Raw genomic sequence first — 19,187 nt, forward strand, 5'->3', positions numbered from 1 at the left:
CGTAATATATGTATAGCTGATAATAATTTTTATCAGACTGGCGGACCGATATAAATACATCCTAAATACAATTTGTATTCGGGGTAGCATACGCAGCAATATAGAGCGCGATATTCAAAAGATCATATTAGATGACAACAATGTCTAAATATGTAATGTTATTTTTGAAGTAAGTTTTGTATATTTTAATACAGAATACTATGAAAAAAATATTTATTTTCTTTGATACAATTCAAATATTATAAAATCAAATACAAATGAAATTTTATTTTATCATAAAATTAAATTACAATTGTTTATCGTTATAATTTCTTTTAAGCCGATGGTATACAATAAAAGAAATTTTTGACAGCAAATTGCATTAAGACATTGAAATAACATGTATAAAATATTATAAGATACAACAAAATGCATGATTTTAAATTTAAATAAACAATAAAATTATTAGGTTGCGGCAATAAACGTTGGTAAAGCTATGGACAGAGCTATGGTTCTCCTATACGTTGGTTAAGCTGGCGCCACCTACTGAAAACAAAAATGGTGGCCAACAATATGCCCTATCCCTGCCCTGGTTTTATGGCACGCCAAATGTCTGCGTTCTCTAGGCTTCTTTCTACTATGTATTTCCCTCCGTCTGATACACCCAATTTCGATGTGAACAAAGGGAATCATTTCCTCGCGGTCGACCCTATCTTACGTGCTAAATAAGTGAGGCTACTTCTAACCAAACCGAAGGTGATCCAAAACTATCGAATAATTTCGCGAAATTATAACCGCACCAGCTCGATTCATCGTGTCATTCACCTTATATAATGTAATTGGTTACACACAATTCCATACGGCGGTTACATGCCTTGAACATGTATTGCCCGTTACAGGAAACACCAAATAAACAATCTAGCATTGTGGCAATGCAGTAAGCAGCAAAATCCTATATGCTTTACTAATACAAAACGCAAGATAGATGTTTTTATTTTGCTACATGCTGCGTACGAATTACGTAAAAAGAAAATTTCCTGTCGTCTATATAACATGTATCACCAAAATCATTTAATATATTTTATGAAATGTCAAATAACCACAGGGTCATATTAGGTTCGTACTATTACAGATAAAATATTTGTTTCCTTGACAACGGGTTCACTAATACTAATATTTTAAATAAATCTCATTGAGTGATTCATTAAATGAAGCTTGCAATTTTGAATAGTTCTTTTTACTATTAGATTTACTGAATATGATATGTCATAAAAGATACGATAGAGATTGATTCTTTTATACTAATAAGAAACTCCAATATCTATTACTGACGATATGCTTTCATTATTGTAGGTTGTTGAATTTTATACAAACTGGTAATGACAGATAGAGCAAACACAATGAAGTTGGAAGCGGAAATGGCTGCTCCTTTGCATCTGCAAAGATTGGAGCGTAGTCTTAATGTACAGCCCTTTTTAAGGCAAATTAATGAATTGTTTCAAGATCCTACTAGGTAGCTTCTTTTTTATATTTTATGAAGTAAGAATTATAAGGAATCTTATAAAAAATTGTTACTTTGTTGATATTTACAGTGAGGATGACAAATCTGTATCATCAGAATCTTCTGAAGGATCAGATAATTATCTCGATAATGTTCTGATTCGAAAAGAAGGTTTGTAGATTTTTTTAGTATTTTATAAATGATCATTCTACACTTTGTACAATAATTTCATAACTATTAATTTTACAGAGGAAAGAATTAATAAACTGAGGCTATATAACATGTCAAGTGTGGGAGAAGAACGTCGTTGGTTGCAGGATATTTTGTTAAGTGACTCATCAGATAGCTCAGCTTCAGGATCTGATACAGATAGCCCCATTACGGAAGAAGATTTTCAAGAAATGTTAAAGTTTCACATACTTAGAAAAAAATACCAAGCACGTTTTTACCAAAAACCGGAGGTGAAATTGAAGCTTAAATTAAGATCAGTAAAATATACATATGGAATTGTTAATAATATGAAATTTTTGTTTTCAGAATATTCAATACCAATATTATAGTGCTGGATTATTATCCAATTACGATAGGTTCTTAGAACATCAAAAATTAATAGTTGGAAATAGAAAGAAAAAAGAGAAGAAACCAGAAAAGAAAGTTATGAAAATAAAAAAGGAAAAATTACCGCGCCATAGATCATTGGAAGATTATCCTGTACGTAGAATAAAAATTGATACAATGTATTTCAGAAATAAAATGCTGTTATAAATATTTTAGGAAGGTGATTATCCAGATGATGAATGGGATCGTACAATTCCTAGGGAAGAAGAATTGGATGAAGCTGAATTGGAAGCAATAATGCGTCATCAACCACGCCAGCGTGGCAGAAAAAAGCATAACAATAAAAGTCCAGAAGTAATGGCTATGAGAAGAAGAAAGATTTGGGTAATGATGTCCAAAAAAGAACTGGGAAAAGTACAAAGAGCAAAAACCAATAATCATAAGGAAATATTAATTAGTTGTAAAAAAGTAGCACAGCATTGTATGAAATATTGGAGGCAAAAAGCTATGCAAGTGTGTATTACTATGTTCATTGTTATTTGTTTTTATGCAAAATCATTTTTTTAAACATTAATTTATTTTTTTACATTTTACAGTCTCAAAAGAATATGAAAGAAACTATATGGAGAGCTAAACGCCTCACAAGAGAAATGCAATCTTACTGGAAACGTTATGACCGAGTAGAACGTGAAACAAGAAGGAGATTAGAGAAGGAAGCTGAAGAACAGCGAAAAATGGATGTAGAGCTTATTGAGGTGATTAATACTGGTTATATTTATATAATATGTTTTACTTATGATGTAAAACGCAAATACACTTTATTTATCTTACTTCACAATTTAGGCGAAACGACAACAAAGGAAGTTAAATTTTCTTATTACACAAACTGAACTTTATGCACATTTTATGTCTCGAAAATTGGGGAAAGCTTCTCCTGAAGAGCAACTGCGGATTTTAAATCAATTAGACGAAGAAAAGAATCCAAGACTTGTTGGAATTGATGATTACGATAGGTAAATTTGTTATTTTTTTTATACATACTGGTAAACAAATATATGTTATATATTGGCATGATTTGATGTATGTACAAACAGTGAAGCTATGAAACAAAAAGCAAAAAAGAATGCTACAGAAGCATTTGACAATGAAAAAGCTCGGGCGAAACAGTTCGATACGGCAACCGCATCTCAGGAACTACGTCTTAGCGATACACCCGAAAATTTAGAACATCCACAACCTTCGATTTTTAAAGGAAACCTTAAAGGTTATCAACTGAAAGGAATGAATTGGTTAGCTAATTTGTATGATCAGGTTGGTGCATGTATTAAATTCTTGTAATATATAATGCAATATCAGAAATGTATTTATGTAAATATTCTTGACATTTTCTTCAGGGTATTAGTGGAATTTTGGCAGATGAAATGGGTTTAGGGAAAACTGTACAATCCATAGCATTTTTGTGTCATGTCGCTGAAAAATATTGTAAGTTACTTAATAAATACTTGAATCTGTGTACCTCAAATATATCTAAAACTGTTTATTATAATATAATGGACTTACTTTTTGGTAGCTGTATGGGGACCATTTTTAATCATATCACCGGCTTCGACGTTGCATAATTGGCAGCAAGAAATGGCACGATTTGTCCCAATGTTTAAAGTAGTTCCTTATTGGGGCAATCCACAAGAGCGTAAAATACTAAGACAGTTTTGGGATACTAAAGATCTACATACGAAAGAAGCTTCATTTCATGTAGTGATAACGAGTTATCAATTAGTTATTACTGATTATAAGTACTTTAATAGAATAAAATGGCAATATATGATTCTAGATGAAGCACAAGCTATAAAAAGTACCAGCAGGTTGGTGCTTACTCAGATGTTTATTTATATTTTTATATTTTATTTATTTATATTTATATTTTTATGATATAATATCTATTTTACAGTATGAGATGGAAATTATTGCTTGGATTCAGTTGTCGCAATAGATTGTTACTTAGTGGTACACCTATTCAAAACAGCATGGCAGAATTATGGGCTTTGTTACATTTTATAATGCCTACTTTATTTGATTCTCACGATGAATTTAACGAATGGTTTTCTAAAGATATCGAGAGTCACGCGGAAAATAAAACAGGGATTGACGAGAGTAATATATTTTTGTTGTATATTTCTTATTTAATGATATAGTAAAATAATATTTTACAAATCTAATACTTTTTCTTTATATTTAGAGCATTTATCAAGATTACATATGATTTTGAAGCCTTTCATGTTACGTAGAATAAAGAAAGATGTAGAGAATGAATTATCTGATAAAATTGAAGTTATGGTATATTGTCCTCTTACTACTCGTCAAAAATTACTTTATTCAGGTAAGGTTGTAATGTTTTTACATATTAGGAGTTTATGTTTTTTATAGTATTAAAAAATCATAATGTATTTTTTGGACAGCATTGAAAAAGAAGATTAGGATAGAAGATCTCTTACACTATACAGTGGGTGGTGGTGACACTGCATCCAATGATAAAAATTTCACATCAAATCTTATGAATCTAGTCATGCAATTCCGAAAGGTAATAATTGATATATTTAAAATTTAACATATTCTTTATGTTATCCACACACTATATTAATACCTATTTCATTAATTTTAGGTTTGCAATCACCCAGAACTCTTTGAGCGTAGAGATGCAAAATCTCCATTTTTCATGCACACTGAATGTTATGAAATGCCTGCATTATTATATACAGAAGGATTGAGGCACCTCTCATTGCCATCTAAAGATTACTTGTTGTATAATAAGCTATTTATATTTGCTACTGAATATATACATCGGACTCTTCATGATAGCAATGGAAGCTTTTCTCAAAATTCTTTTTCTTTTAGTAGATTTATAAATTTGTCCCCGATGGAAATGAATAAAGTGTTTATTGTTGGTATTATATTCAGGTACATAACTCTTTATGTTAAATACGGAGTAATTAAAAAAAAGGATTCATCACGTCTAAGGTAGATCATACTCTCCTAATTATGAAAAAGAGTCCGAACAAATTTGGCTCGAAAAATGAATATTTTTGAAGTTATAAACAATTTTTTGTTTCGGTTAAAGCGGATGATTTTCTTATAGTGTACTCTTCAATAATCAATAACATAGATGAAATACGTCGGAAAATACAATATGCCAGTGAAATAGCTAGAACATGTCTAGGATTTTTTGAAAGAGTACACAATTCCCTGGTAGGAAAATGTCAAGCGTTTGTGGAATTGGAAGAGGAATATGTTAAAAAATATTCTGTAACCAGAAAAAGAAGAAATGATAACGACAACCCTTTGTTTCCACATGATATGGCAGCTCCTGAAATGAAAATGTCGCTTTAACCGAAATAAAAAATTGTTTATAATTTTGAAAATATTAATTTTTTGACCCATATTTATTAGGACACTTTTGCATCATTTGGTCGCTATTATCTACCCTAGAAGCAATGAACCTTTCTTTTATCACCCTGTATATAGTATACTACATTTTACAATATTTATTTTATCATTTACGCTTAGATTGTGTCTTGCAACTATAATGGAGAGGAGAATAAGAATGATGCATTACTGGGAGGATTGGAATGCTGACGAGAGAACGGAGATACCTATGAACCAGATGTTCCTTTTATCTAGAAAAGTCGACTCATCAACGAATACATTGCAGGATTTAATATTCACAAGAAAGATAATTGAAGGAGAACCTGTATATACGCATACAACTCATGTTATTCATTCAATGCCCGAGACTGTCGCTCATCGAATTTTACGTAGCAGTAAAAAAGTTGCTAATCAATTATTGAAGGTGCAGAATCAATATTATTTCTCTTCTTTCTTATACTATTTATTTGATGGGTTAATCCAATTAAGGTATATATATATATAATATATAAATATATATATATTTCTTGTAGAGAATACTCCCTTCTACCAAAGCTGAACAAGAAGACTCAAAAGTGACTTTGTTACCGGAGCATCCCCATTTTCCTAGGCCACCAATAATGCGACATTGTCAACAGACCACCATTCCACCATTTATTTGCGATACTTTTCCTAAGGTTTTTAAATTGATACAATAAATCAATTCAAAATTAAAACAATGGAAGATCTAATATAATTAATAAATATTTCAGGTACAAGTTAGTCCTCGGAAATTATACGTTAGTAATAGTTCCGCAGCGTGCGCATGGAGAAGACACGAAGAATGCGGTGGGAAGTTTGGTCAACGACTTCTTTGGTTTGGTTGTGAACGAGCTTTTTCTATTACAACGTCACAAGAGAACTCGAGCTTTCGTTTAACACAGATGACGTCAACATTTTCTGTAGAACCGCATGGTGGAATTTCTGCATGTACTCCTATAAATGGATGGTCAAATATTATAGTACCGGGTAAGAATTTTTTTTCATTTGTAGTAGATTTTTCATATGTATTTTAATACAACATTCCTTTTATTTGTAATATTGTTATAGATAAGCAAACTTTAGTAACAGACGCTGGAAAACTTTCTGTTTTGGATAGTCTTCTACGTCGTCTTAAAGAACAAGGCCATCGAGTCCTTATTTACTCTCAGATGACAAAAATGATCGATTTATTAGAGGTATTTTTACTTAATCTGGATCTTCGAAGAAATAGTCGTTACAAGATTTTATATCACGTCTTCATTGCAGGAGTACATGTATCATAGGAAACATACTTTTATGAGATTAGACGGTTCTTCTAAAATCTCAGATCGACGAGATATGGTTGCTGACTTTCAAAAAAGGTAACCGTTATATTTCTTTCTTAATTTTTGGATAAAATTTTAGATTATTTTATGGAAATTCGTAAATATTTCGCATGTAATTTTATGCCGGTTAAAAATTGTAATATCTATTGATCGATACGAGCGCCGTCTATTAATTTAACGGTAATATATCATTAATAAACCGAATAAATTTTTTCTTAGTGCTGCTTAAAATATATATCAACTACGCATCATGTTGCATGTATAAGGCGCTGCCTCTTAGCATGTCGTTCCTTCGTTCACTCGCGCATAACTAACACGCGAATTAATTGGCGAATCGGTCCTGTCTCGTAGACAGCTGCAGCTTTGGCTGCTCGCCATGTATGCCATTTTAGCCATGTCATTATCTGTTAACATATTCTATTTCAAACCCGAGTTGAATTTCAAAAAAGCAAAGAAGAAAAATGCAATATCCTTTCACCTGTGTTTCCAATTATCAAAATTACAATCGGATCATGGAAATCTTGAAAGCGATAAAACATATTCAGCTTATGTATTTCATACTGGAAATCCTCTAAGTGCACCACCAGCGTACCGAATTAATTTACATGCAAAACGTGTCGTACTCGACTGTTCGATCTACATGGACTGTTTCGTGTTTCAGGGCGGACATATTCGTCTTTCTGCTGAGTACTCGAGCCGGAGGTCTGGGAATAAACCTCACTGCAGCAGATACGGTTAGTAATCTTATCCTATGCTTTATCGGTTCGTACCTTGTACGTATTCACCTTACGATTTCACAAAGTCGGGCGTCCGCCTTTTGTTTTTTCTTTCGACGTCCAGGACAAATAGCACGAACGATTGTAATAATTGATCGAAAACGAAGGAGCATAGCGTGAGAAATGGCGATTCTATTTTTTATCGAGATAACGTTTAATCACGATATGCATTGGCTTTCACTATTCTACTTTGCCATCATCGATTTAACAAGGCTGATATCCTACCTAATCTAATGTCGTCTTGCGTGATACATAAAAACATTTTAAAAAAGTACAAATACACATGATAGATAAAGATTTATGGGAAATTCTTAGATCATATATAAAAATATATCATTACGAATTTCTGATAGAATAATCGAATAAATTGGTCTTTAAGAATGCAAGGACGTATTCATCGATGAGACAGTCTATTGTGATTTTAATTACAGCGTAATTTTACTCCTTGTTGTAAAGTTTCTCCTCTGTCCAAAGAAACTGTGACGGTAGATCGTATATCTTGATTAGAAATAAAGTGATACTACAGATTAATGGTAGAATCGATAAGAATCTTTAGTCAGGGTCGTTCTCCTGCATTGCCGAAACTGCATTCTGTTACGTACGAAAGTGCACGAACATAGACTGCAGGCATTCATTTTGCGAAGCCTATTTGCATATGCTCTGGTTCGAATATCGAGTGGAAGGAGAAGTGTCCCTATTTAGTACATCGCGTATGATATATAAATATGATCTGATTTTCAATCGTTAATTTTTGTATTAAAAGATGGTATTTTTTACCACGAAAGCAGTTGTACACATTTTTTCATGAATGATGACTTAACTGCAATAGAAATAAATCTTATTTCACAGGTAATCTTTTACGATAGCGACTGGAATCCTACGGTGGATCAGCAAGCTATGGATCGGGCCCATAGGCTGGGTCAAACGAAACAGGTTACGGTCTATCGATTAATTTGCAAGGGAACTATCGAGGAAAGGATACTACAACGTGCTCGAGAAAAGAGTGAGGTACACTTGACTGAAAATTGAAAATTTACAGCAGGATCATCCTCAGGAAAGATTACATTTTTCAATGGTAAAAGAAATGTAATTTTAACATTTTTACAGATACAACGTATGGTAATTAGTGGTGGAAATTTCAAACCAGACACTCTGAAGCCCAAGGAAGTCGTTTCTCTTTTGTTAGACGACGAGGAAATCGAAGCAAAATGTGAATATCTTTATTTAATTTTTATTCGAGCGTTGGTCGATTTATTAGCGATTTTTTACAATTTAATTTATTACATTGTTACAACATGTTTACAATTATTAAAGTGGAATGGTAAAATGAATAGCCAAAGATATTATAAAACAAGTAACTCTATAATCTTGGTGAATGAAAGTTTCACTGCTGAAGCGCGATTTCAGTTGTATTCTCGTGCCGGGACGCAAGCTGGCACACAATAAGATAGAGAGAAAGGGAAAAAGAGAAGATAGGGGAAGGAAAGAGCGTGGATGCAATTACATTATGCTCGTTAGGTTATGCTAATGCTCTAATAACGAATAATAATAAGAAAAGAAGTAACGAACGTCCCCGTATATAAGCCTGTCCGTATATTTCAGACAGCCAACGGAGCGAGGAGAGAAAGCAGCACGCGGAGGATACCCGACTTGAGTCGAACTTATACCACAAGGAGAGAGACCGGAAGAGGAAGTTAACCGCGCTTCCGGTCAAGGTAAACCTGGCGCCCTTAGTGCCGCTATTTTCTTTTTCATCCTCAATTTTTTCCATTATTAATGGAATGTTTCTTATTTTTCCTTAATTTCTATCTTTTTTATCTTTATTTTTTTCCTGATTTTTTATCAGAGTGATGTAAAGAAGCCTTGTCTGTCCGATACTAACGGTGACAAGATCGGCGACATTGTTCAAGCTAATTCCAATGAAAGTACTCTAGTCAGTGGTGGTGTTCCATCATATCAGATTAATAATCATCAACAGATCCTCGATAACGCGGATGACTATAGCGTACCAACCAGTCCTGTTAAATCAGAGGTATGTGTCAGTACTGTTCAAGAATCGACGAAGCATTAGATCTGTTAAAAATGATGAATAGAATTAATAAATTGGAAATACTTTAATACGTTCAGGACGAGACGAGCAACGATGGCCTGGTTGTCGATGTGGATGGTCCAGTGGGAGTATCTTCTGGCGACAGTCGACAATCTCGAGCGGGTCAGTTTGCAGATCCTGGAAAAGTCAGCCGTCTCGATCACCACATGTCTTTCAGCAGCGGAAGTAGCGTTCGGATGAGGCCTACGATTCGTGGTACTAGCAAGAGGGGAAGACCTCGTGGTTCCCGTAGAGGAGGACCCGTTGGAGGAAAGGGTCGAGGCCTCCTTCTGCTTCATCCACCGTCCAAAGGTGTCGGAAGCAGTCCTCAATCACCGGTATCTTTATCTCCGACCAGTAGTGGCACAGCTAACGATCACTCTCTACAACATGGCAAGTATTTAGTTTGTTAGATTTGTCGCTTAAAAAGTAAGAGTATCCATTATCGTTGATGGTGAATAGCATGATAGGCTAAAACCTATTAAAAAATTAAAGTGCATTAGTAGCTGTATAATAATTCGTGCCAAGGATTTTTCACAGGAACCTACAGTGAAATATAGACTAGATCACTTAATCCAGTTGAATGAGTAGATTCATCGCCGATACGCGAAATTGTATAATGTCTGCTAATGAATATTTAAGCATGCACTTTGCACGTAACGCAATGAGTTCGTTAATATAAAATATGCATTACTCGTAATCCGTTACCACGAATAATGAAGATTATCAATGAGATTAACAATCTAATATCCCTATTTGTACACTGCAGAATGCGTAATACGTTCGGGAAGAGAATTTTCTATGGACACAGTTAGATTTCAAGCGGTCCAACAGCGTTCACCTTTGAAACTCGAGCTTAAATCGCTGAGAAACGCATGCTGACTCTGGTAGAGTATTGGACGATACGGCTAAGAGGATTAAGCAAGAACTTTCGGGGGCCGACTCGAAACGTCCCCCTTGTCTGATCCAAATGACTTTTCGTGACGCACCCTCAAATCGATACACCGTTAATCCCGACTGACTCTTTCATAGATCCAGAGCCCCCCTTTGCATCTACTGCACCACTTGGTTCGGTTCTCGTGGGATTTTGGTCTCGGTGCGAAAAGAAAACACCCCTGGGCACCGCGAATATCCCTTGACTGACGTGAAATCCACCGAAATTCCCTCGCGGTTACATGTGCGCGCAAGTGTTGCGACGAACAGTTGGCGCTCTTCCTAAGGGTACGCGATTTACCCTTGGAGATATCCACCCTCTTTGTGACTCACTCTTTCGCCCGCAGTTTTCATACGCTCGAGTACTATGTAGCGTCTTCTGGGACGGGGATATCTTGATTTTTTTGTTAGTTGGTCAGTGGTCTTGTTTTTTTTTTTTTTTTTTTTTTTTTTTGCAAGAATGAAGTGTGGTTTGAATTGACGAGGATGACGGATTTAGATGGACTTGGGGCTCTTTATTCTGGTTTTGTTTTCTCTTTTTTTGTTATTACGTTGCATGTGTATATACGTGATGATTATTGACGGGTGAATGTGCTCGGGAAGACTGAAATTTCTAGACGTATAATAACGTTAAATCTAACATTCAGATATATTCTTTTTTTGTATGTAAACCTTGCAAATTTTTTATCGAAGATAACTGAATGATACATTTACATATTTTCAGTTCCCACGAATCAAATTGATGCAAGCGATTTTCTGTAATTATTTTTATTAATTATTTATTCGAAACTATTCTAAGTTATCCCAAGCTACGTTATTAAGAAACGTTATTTTGAACGTTGACCATTTGGAAGATTAATTCGGTACCGCGATCCTATCGTTGCATAACGTATTGTATCGTGCGAGATGCAAGTTTCGAACGACAAAGGAGAGGAAAGAAAGTTCCACGAGTAAGCAGGATAGAGAGAGATAGAAGCGAAGGAGAAAAAGAGGAGCGAGAAGAGGGCCCGACGAAAGCGAGCCGCACTTAGGTGGCCCTCACGCAACGACACGTGGACCGAAGTTTACGCGGGCAACGTACACGCCACCTTCATGCACGCGCGCTCGCTCGTACGCTATTTCGTGCTATATATACGGAAAGGAAAGGGGTCGTTCCCTCTCTCACTTGTCGTCGACTGGAAGGCGAGCGGACAATAGCAGGTGCGGAGCGAACGCGACAGCTGCGATCGATGATGTTCTTCTTAGGTTTTTGGAACTCGCTCGCACCCCTCTCCGTCTTTTCTACCTTCCCCTTTCGACTATCACTTCGTTACTCTGCCCCCTTTCTTTCACCTCGTTGCATTCTCTCCTCTATTCATTTTCCTTATGTTTCTTTCTCTTTCCAGTTTCCGCGGATTATTTCCATCGATGATTCTTTTTTAGTATCAAATAGCTGCATAAGTTCTGCCAGCTAAAGTATATCTTCTACAAATTCAATTTACATTGTCCATCTACGTATATAGATATTGCGTTATTATATCTTTTATACAAATCTTTGGATTTGTCCTAAGGAAAAAATTTATTGCAAATAATTTTGTATAACATCGCTTTTATCTCGCGTGCAATGAAACAGTGCCTCGTTAGTCTGATATATGACGATTCTGTCTCGTTAGTATCGATCATTTCTGTCAATATTATTCCATTAACTCTATTTGCTAATTATAGGTCTTCACGCACTGGTTGTTTCACCTTATCTTACAAGTAGTAATTTAAAATTCACAGCAAGATAGACACTGTATTTTCTGATTTGCTTGAACTTTAATGAAAATACATCATCTTCTGTCCTTTTGTATCGTGAGACGATGAAGCATTCCGTTTCAGATACATTTTGCGAATAACAAGATATCGATCGATGCATCCATGAAAGTAAGCGATATAACGCGCTCTCTTCTCCGCGAGACGTTCTCTTTTCTCATCTGCGTTTCTAAAATTCTGCTCGCACGATACTTCTCGAAGAAACCTATTCTCCGTAACGTATCTACAAATGTAACGAAATCAAACGATTTCCGTTGAATCTGGTTCAATCTTCGTTTCCCAGAGTCGATCAAATTTCGTTAGTTAAATTACAAATATCCAAACATCGGCGTGTTCCACGTTCGAGTAATCGTTTGCATAATTTTTCGCCACGAGTTAGGTAGTCCTGCTTGCACCAAGAATAGGGGTTTAAGAGGGTTGGATTTTGTAGATTCGTGCCGTACCTCACCGTACCGTACCGTACCGTGTCATCTTGTTCGTCCGCATTGCTTTCATCATATTTCCGTGTCATGTAACGGAAAGTAATTTCAACCAGTTCGAGTGGTTGAGACAACCTCTGTAGCTACGAGCTTCCTACTTCCGCGATGATTCAGCTACCCGCCATTCAGTCCAATTGTTCTTTCTGTCTGAAATGTGATCAGACGTAGAACGTAATTGCTCTTGAGCCTCTCGGTGCCGAGTTTTTATCAAACTTTCCGAAAAAAGTACTTTTGCCAATTATCGATGAAAGGCAATCCTGCTAAAAATAGTTACGTTTAACATTTAGCCAGTTGATCGTTTATTTTTGTTCTTCGTACGAGAAGTATTTAGAAAGTCAACGTTCAAATACTTGTACAAGCTAGTGTATCGTACTTCGAAGGATCATTTCGAAATGTTTCGATAATCCAGTCCTTTTAGAATCACCGAAAACTCTCTTCCTCTCTCTTTCTCTCTTTCAGGGACATCAAGACACCTTCCCTTAGCTGAGAGGCCATTCGTCGGCATTACGATAACGAGAATCTGACGATTCATTATCCTCATTGGGCAGGAACGACGGTCGTTTAGCCGGAGGGTAGCAGCAAAACTATTTCACTGTCTTCTGCTTTAGAATGCAATAATTTTCTCCGGTTGCAGGGTGCTCGAGGCGAGAGAGCATCTCGAGACACCGCGAAAGAAGCCGCGCCATGGCAAAGGACGAAAAGGGGCAGGGAATGAGAGTTTGGCTGTGTGCTGTACGGCTGAGATACGGCAGGATAATGCGGGAAGATAGGACGGGGCAAGGATATTGCCAGCCGGACGGTCGACATTCCGCGGATCCTCGCGTTCCATTCGTCCTTCCAGCTACCTCGAAACTTCTCGAGAACCCTCCTCTTCGTACGCGTACACCAAACTCTATCTCCCGCCACGAATCTAACCCACGCGTGCTTCTCGCGGGAATCGCGGGACCCTCGATATGCGAAAATATTTTAACCGACCCCTCGGTGTTCTTTCTTCCCTTCAGATTTCATACTAGGTTGAACATTAAACCAATTAGGCATCGGCTCTTCCTTCATTTTCCTCTCTTTCTTCGTTTCTCCCTTTAAGTTTTCATTGAACGATCTTGTTATGGCAGACTGTGAACGTTGAGTTAGGATTTGCTAAAAGTTTTCAACGTTTTTCGTTCACTTGGTCAAATTTTATTTCATTTTTTATTCGTCAATCTTATTCTGGATATTAAACTAGTTAGTTTTTTATTTTAGCAACACGCTGATATACTAATTCTTTCGCGTTAAACATTCCTGTGTATACTACTTTTCCTGACCTATTTATTGCTATTAATAATCGATAAACGAATTTTCTTCCAACGCTCAGTCTTGAAAGCGTTAAATATTCCTTACAGATGAAACAAATGTTCTTCAATTACAACATGGTGAAAGAATGTTTGATTTAAAAAATGATTAAAACTCACCTTGACATTTTCGAACGATACCATGTGTATAATTTTTTTTATTCACTGTTGACGGCGGCAAACACACAAACTTAACGATATCGCAAACGGTTGTTTCTCTTCAATCACGGTGAACATCTTGTACATTTGTACGAAAACGTTCAACGCCCTTACTTTTCTTTTACCATTTCCCCCATACTACTTGCTTTAGAAGTAGTTGAACGCTCTGCAAACTGTGATCGCGTCAGCAGCACCAAGTACACCTCTAGGACGCTCTTTGTTATCCGAAGGAACTGGCGTACGCGTTCGAGGATCTGCATGCAGAAGCGATGCTTGGAAATCTGGTTAGAATCGAGCGCACGGAAAACTAGAAAAGCGCGCCTGCTATAATGAGAAAACGAGTCCCTCGTGCTTTTCCTACCTTCTTCAGCCTTTTGTTGCCGAGTGGCCACTTCAACTTCCTCTCTTTCGCCGAGGTGGCTGAAGAGCGTCTCCTGAAAGGATCGAAAACGTGCCAAGGAATGTCGACGACTCGAACGAGCGCGAAGCCTGTGTGCGAATGGGAAAAAGGGAAAAAGAATAGGCGAAAGGAAAGGAAGGAAGGAAGGGAAAAAGGAAAGAGCGAGAGAGAGAGAAGGAAGAAAGGAAAGGAAGGATAGAAAGAGAGAAAAGAAGGGAGAGAAATGCTAGCTGGAAAGAGAAAGAAAACGTCCTCTTGCACATCCTTGCTCGGCTACTGACCTCCGACCCTGTCACTCACCCTCCTCCTCCGCTAGCCAGAATTTTTCTCTCTCGCTATCTCATTAAATTCTTCTACCCTCTCCTGGCCCCGCGTGCTCGTCCTCGTGGCCGGCTCCTGCGCTTACCATCAGTCGAATAGATACCGTGGCACGATCCTCGAGTTTGTCTTCGTACCGTGCCGCGGTGTACCGGTGAATAACCGATTAACTGGTCAGACCACTCCACGTTAAATGGAGGGCCCCGTTCGTACCCTGCATCTGCCATTATAATCGTGAAAAGTTGCAGGAGCCCGCGTGGTCTTCGCGTCCTCTTTCCCGCGAAATTCGTACCTCTAAGGCATCTCGCTTGTTATCTTGCGACCTATCGTCTCCATCGCGCGTCCAGCACGCCGATTTTCTCCGCTGATCTTCGCGCCAACAAACTTCCAATCGATTCTCTACGGCGCATCGAGAACGTTCCTTGCGTACGATAACCTTTCATCGATTCGACGTGTGGTCTCCGATGATTGTAGTTCTGGAAACGTGAGGCTCTTCGTATTTAAGAAATTCCACCTCGGCAATCTTCTTCTGAATCTCTCTTCTTTTATCTATACCGAGTTATGGGACTTTGTTTGATTTATTTGTATTTTGTGATTTTTGTATCTGGCGGATAAACATCATAGTATGAATAAATTTTGTTTGTTAACAACAAGCTACTTAATTTACAAAAGCTAATAGTACAAAATAAAATAGACGTCGTCGATTAAATAATTGTCGTACGTGTGCAAGAATTGAACATCTTTGAATAGTTTTACAGCTACCAGACGCAGCGTATGTAAACGAATAAGGTAAAAGGTAACGTTTTAAAGACGATTATTTGATGTTATAGGGGTACAAGGAACTTCGGGTCCAACGGAAGGCGATGGTCCCAGTTCGGTAGGTCCATTGGGATCAGTAGGAACATTGGGCTCTCTTCCAGGCAGAGGAGCAGCACCAACGATTCGACGTGGTCCAGGACGACCTCGGTTAAGACCAACGGGTCCCGGTCACCAAGGATATCGTACTACCGGTCATCATCACGGTCGAAAGGTCCAGCGGCCACTTCCGGTTCCTCTTAGATCCCAACAGACGATCGCTAGTGTAAATCAACAGAAATCCTCGGCACATCGAGCCTCGGGATCTGGTTCATCCATTTCTTCTTCGTCGATGAACACCGGTGCATCGTTTTCTCCGACGACGGCAGAATCTAGACCATTCGGATTTTACACGCAACAACAACAGCAACAACCGCGCGGTTCGTCCTAGCTTTCGCAGGGAGAGTTCCTTAGAGTGATCCTCGAAGGAGATTCCTGAACTGTGGGAACTCGACAAACTTCGTGAAGTGTTGTCTAAAAAGCAATTGAATCGCGTTCGTCTGAAACGTTTGCAAGACGAGACCGTTTCTTCGCTAATTTCTGAGTAACATTTTAATTAATTTAAATGAAAGGGAAGATACTTGGATGCAAAGGAATTTTGAACTTTTACGAAGGAATCTCGAGGATTCAATCGCATCTACGCTAATTTTAAAGTAAGCAGTCTTCGATCGTTACTTATTTAAACATAGAGACATTGTGCATTCTTTGACGGATCAATTCTGATTTCGTCGAATGGTTAGATGGATTTTTAAAAGAAACTTCTAAAAATGTGTTCAGTGACCAGTAGCGAGAATGCGATCGTCATTGCTGTTTTCTTATACACAAAATTATATACATAGTAAGTATACATATATATGTAGTTTCGTTTTGTTAAGGATTCTGGACTTGATTTACAGTGATAGACTTTACTCGCGAGAACCCTACGCTCAAATAGTGCAATGGAGATCTTTTAAAGAAATACATCCAGTGCTTGTTCACAGCGACCTTCTCCGCTCGCGAATGAAATTAGCCTGCGTTAGTGAAGTTAGATTCAATTAGTTGGCACAGTGAACAACACGGAAGCGATTCCAGTCACTCGGATCTTTCCGTCTTCGACGAAAGGATTTTTATCACGTGATTTCGATAATTCGACGTTTGAATTCATCGTATCGAAGCGATGTTTCAGAACCGAAGTCGATTAATTAAGAAATAAAGGAATTTTATCGATCGCAACCTTCCTGTATTTTAAGCGATTTCGAGAAGTGCTGGTATAAAACTCTCGAGCCGTGTGTAAAGTATGTATAAAATTAAGATAACTTGTCCATATTTAAATAAATCATTAAGGAACAATTAACAATCTCGTGCGTATCTTCTTAAGAAAGGGAAAAATGATCGAATAAAGTAAATGAAAGTTAGTCTTGAATTTTTTCAACACGCGCGCTATTCTTAGGCAATTTGTACAAATTAATCGTGCCACTCGTTATTAGGTACTTAATGAAGCAAGTTTCAGCTTGCTCGATTAGAAGCAAGTGACAAGAAAATTCAACGAAGAATTAAAGTAAAGGGAAAACGATAGTCGAAAAGAGAAGAAGCAAAAAAAGAAGAGGAGTACGAAAGTACGTTAGGAAATACAAATAGACAAAAGTCGAATAAAAACACGATTATTACCTGAAGACTTGCCAAGAAAGTTCTTTGCACTTTCTCGAAAATGGAAAACGAAGAAACATGAAAACGAACAGACGTCTAAACAGCACCGCAAAATAGCTTTTAGATTTTATTTTATAATTAGTTAAATGTCGTGTATAGAATCGTTCGATCTACACGACAAAAATGTCGAAATATAGCCAGAAATTTGAAACGAATAAAAATACGAGGATGTTCGTACAGCGATCGATAAAGGAAATGTATTATATATCGTATATTTTCTTTTTCTTTCGATGATCGTTAAAACGATTGTTCGACGAAGTGAAGGTTGAAAAGAAAAAGAAAACATTCTCCCTCGCAGTCCTCGTTCTTTCACTTTTTTCTCTTGTCTCTCTTCTTCTGACTCTCTCTCTCTCTCTCTCTCTCTCTCTCTCTCTCTCTCTCTCTCTCTCTATATCTCTCTCTCTCTTTATATCTCTCTCTACTTTTTCTCTGTCTGTCTCGCTTTTTCTTTTTCTCCATTCCTCTCAACGTATTACAACTTGTCAAACGCAGTAGCATTATTCCGTCATTAGACTCGGTTAGACGATATTTTTTATGCGCATTATGGACCGTTATTGGGTCGATTCGATCTGTAAAAGAATGGTATTTATATTAGCAATAAACGATTCAAATGGCTACTAATTGTCAAAGTTTATTTTATTCCGAACCTTTCCCCGTTTTCCGAAAACTTTGGTTCCTTTAAATTATTATTAGTGTCAATATGTTATACAATGGACGATAAGTAAATAGTTCTTGATAGTTTGGTAAATCTTTCAAAAAATGTGTGTTTTATTAAAATTTCTATTGTTTTAAATCGGTTATATATTAGTATAAATAAAATTTATTTTATATTTTAAAATAACTGAAAATCGAGAATCAACTGTTTTCTACGCGACTTCGCTTGTGAACCGAAGACAAAAGGGAAAAATAACTTCTAAACCAATAAAAAAAAAAAAAAAATAAAAAAATGAAGAAGAAAGGGTCTTTCTCAGGAATGGGATTTCTGTGTTGTTGCGTTTATTTTCCACGGTACATTCCTTGAATCGTGACGTGCGCGTTACGAGTGTCCGGTTACTGGTTTTTGCGGCGATACAACCAAGTGAACGAGGTAAATGAAGTAAATGGATGAACGGTGAATAATGGATGAACCGATGCTAGTGTCACCAACGTACGGACGAGCGTTATTCGCTTCTTGCTTTTGCGCACATCCATCTCTACATCAACATCGTGAAATGCCATTTAAATTCAGCTTATCATCGACCAAACCATCGTTAGTAATTCAAAAAGGTAATATTTAAAGTTTTTACGCTCGAATATTTTTTTATTTATTATTTTTCTTTCTATGATTATCAACAGCAATAAATACCGATGTTATTTGAAAAAAGAGTAATGTACGCAGGAACGTGCAGCGTGACAAGATAGAGCATACTGGCGATTAGTATAGAAGCGTAAGAGAGCCCTGGATATACGATTAGCGTTTAATTTTCCAAAAGGCAAACGTTTAAACTCGATCTTAATCGGTTTGTTTCTGCGTAGCTGGAATTTACAAACACCGCTGACCTATCGTTGACAGTAGAAGATGTCGAG

The 19,187-nt window shown here is 36.9% G+C and overlaps 1 protein-coding gene across 3 annotated transcripts; it reads left to right on the forward strand.

The window, feature by feature from the left end:
• Window positions 1-531: 531 nt before the first annotated feature.
• On the forward strand, window positions 532-18,242 carry LOC132907332 (chromatin-remodeling ATPase INO80). Of its 3 annotated transcripts, none has more exons than XM_060960310.1 (28): window positions 532-814; window positions 879-1,095; window positions 1,333-1,492; window positions 1,572-1,651; window positions 1,730-1,941; window positions 2,018-2,191; window positions 2,255-2,551; window positions 2,635-2,793; window positions 2,882-3,051; window positions 3,133-3,349; window positions 3,433-3,520; window positions 3,609-3,900; window positions 3,987-4,189; window positions 4,275-4,415; window positions 4,495-4,616; window positions 4,698-4,993; window positions 5,600-5,882; window positions 5,992-6,135; window positions 6,211-6,466; window positions 6,548-6,675; window positions 6,746-6,840; window positions 7,466-7,538; window positions 8,430-8,588; window positions 8,688-8,790; window positions 9,183-9,295; window positions 9,427-9,612; window positions 9,708-10,062; window positions 15,911-18,242. In XM_060960310.1, exons 3-28 carry the CDS (start codon window positions 1,359-1,361, stop codon window positions 16,324-16,326), a joined length of 4,896 nt encoding a protein of 1,631 aa, XP_060816293.1. In that variant the 5' UTR covers window positions 532-814; window positions 879-1,095; window positions 1,333-1,358; the 3' UTR covers window positions 16,327-18,242. The 3 variants fall into 3 exon arrangements, with proteins under 3 accessions (XP_060816293.1, XP_060816291.1, XP_060816292.1); XM_060960308.1 differs by having other exon boundaries at window positions 532-735; XM_060960309.1 differs by lacking the exon at window positions 879-1,095 and having other exon boundaries at window positions 532-735.
• The last annotated feature ends 945 nt before the right edge of the window (window positions 18,243-19,187 follow it).

The sequence above is a fragment of the Bombus pascuorum genome, chromosome 5, assembly GCF_905332965.1.
Source record: "Bombus pascuorum chromosome 5, iyBomPasc1.1, whole genome shotgun sequence".
In the NCBI taxonomy this organism is placed as follows: domain Eukaryota; kingdom Metazoa; phylum Arthropoda; class Insecta; order Hymenoptera; family Apidae; genus Bombus; species Bombus pascuorum.

Coding starts and splice junctions, on each gene's coding strand:
- LOC132907332 (XM_060960310.1), top strand. CDS start 1,359: ATGACAGATAGAGCAAACACAATGAAGTTGGAAGCGGAAATGGCTGCT. Junction 1,942..2,017: donor GTTTTTACCAAAAACCGGAG/GTGAAATTGAAG, acceptor TTTTGTTTTCAG/AATATTCAATACCAATATTA. Junction 2,794..2,881: donor TGGATGTAGAGCTTATTGAG/GTGATTAATACT, acceptor TTCACAATTTAG/GCGAAACGACAACAAAGGAA.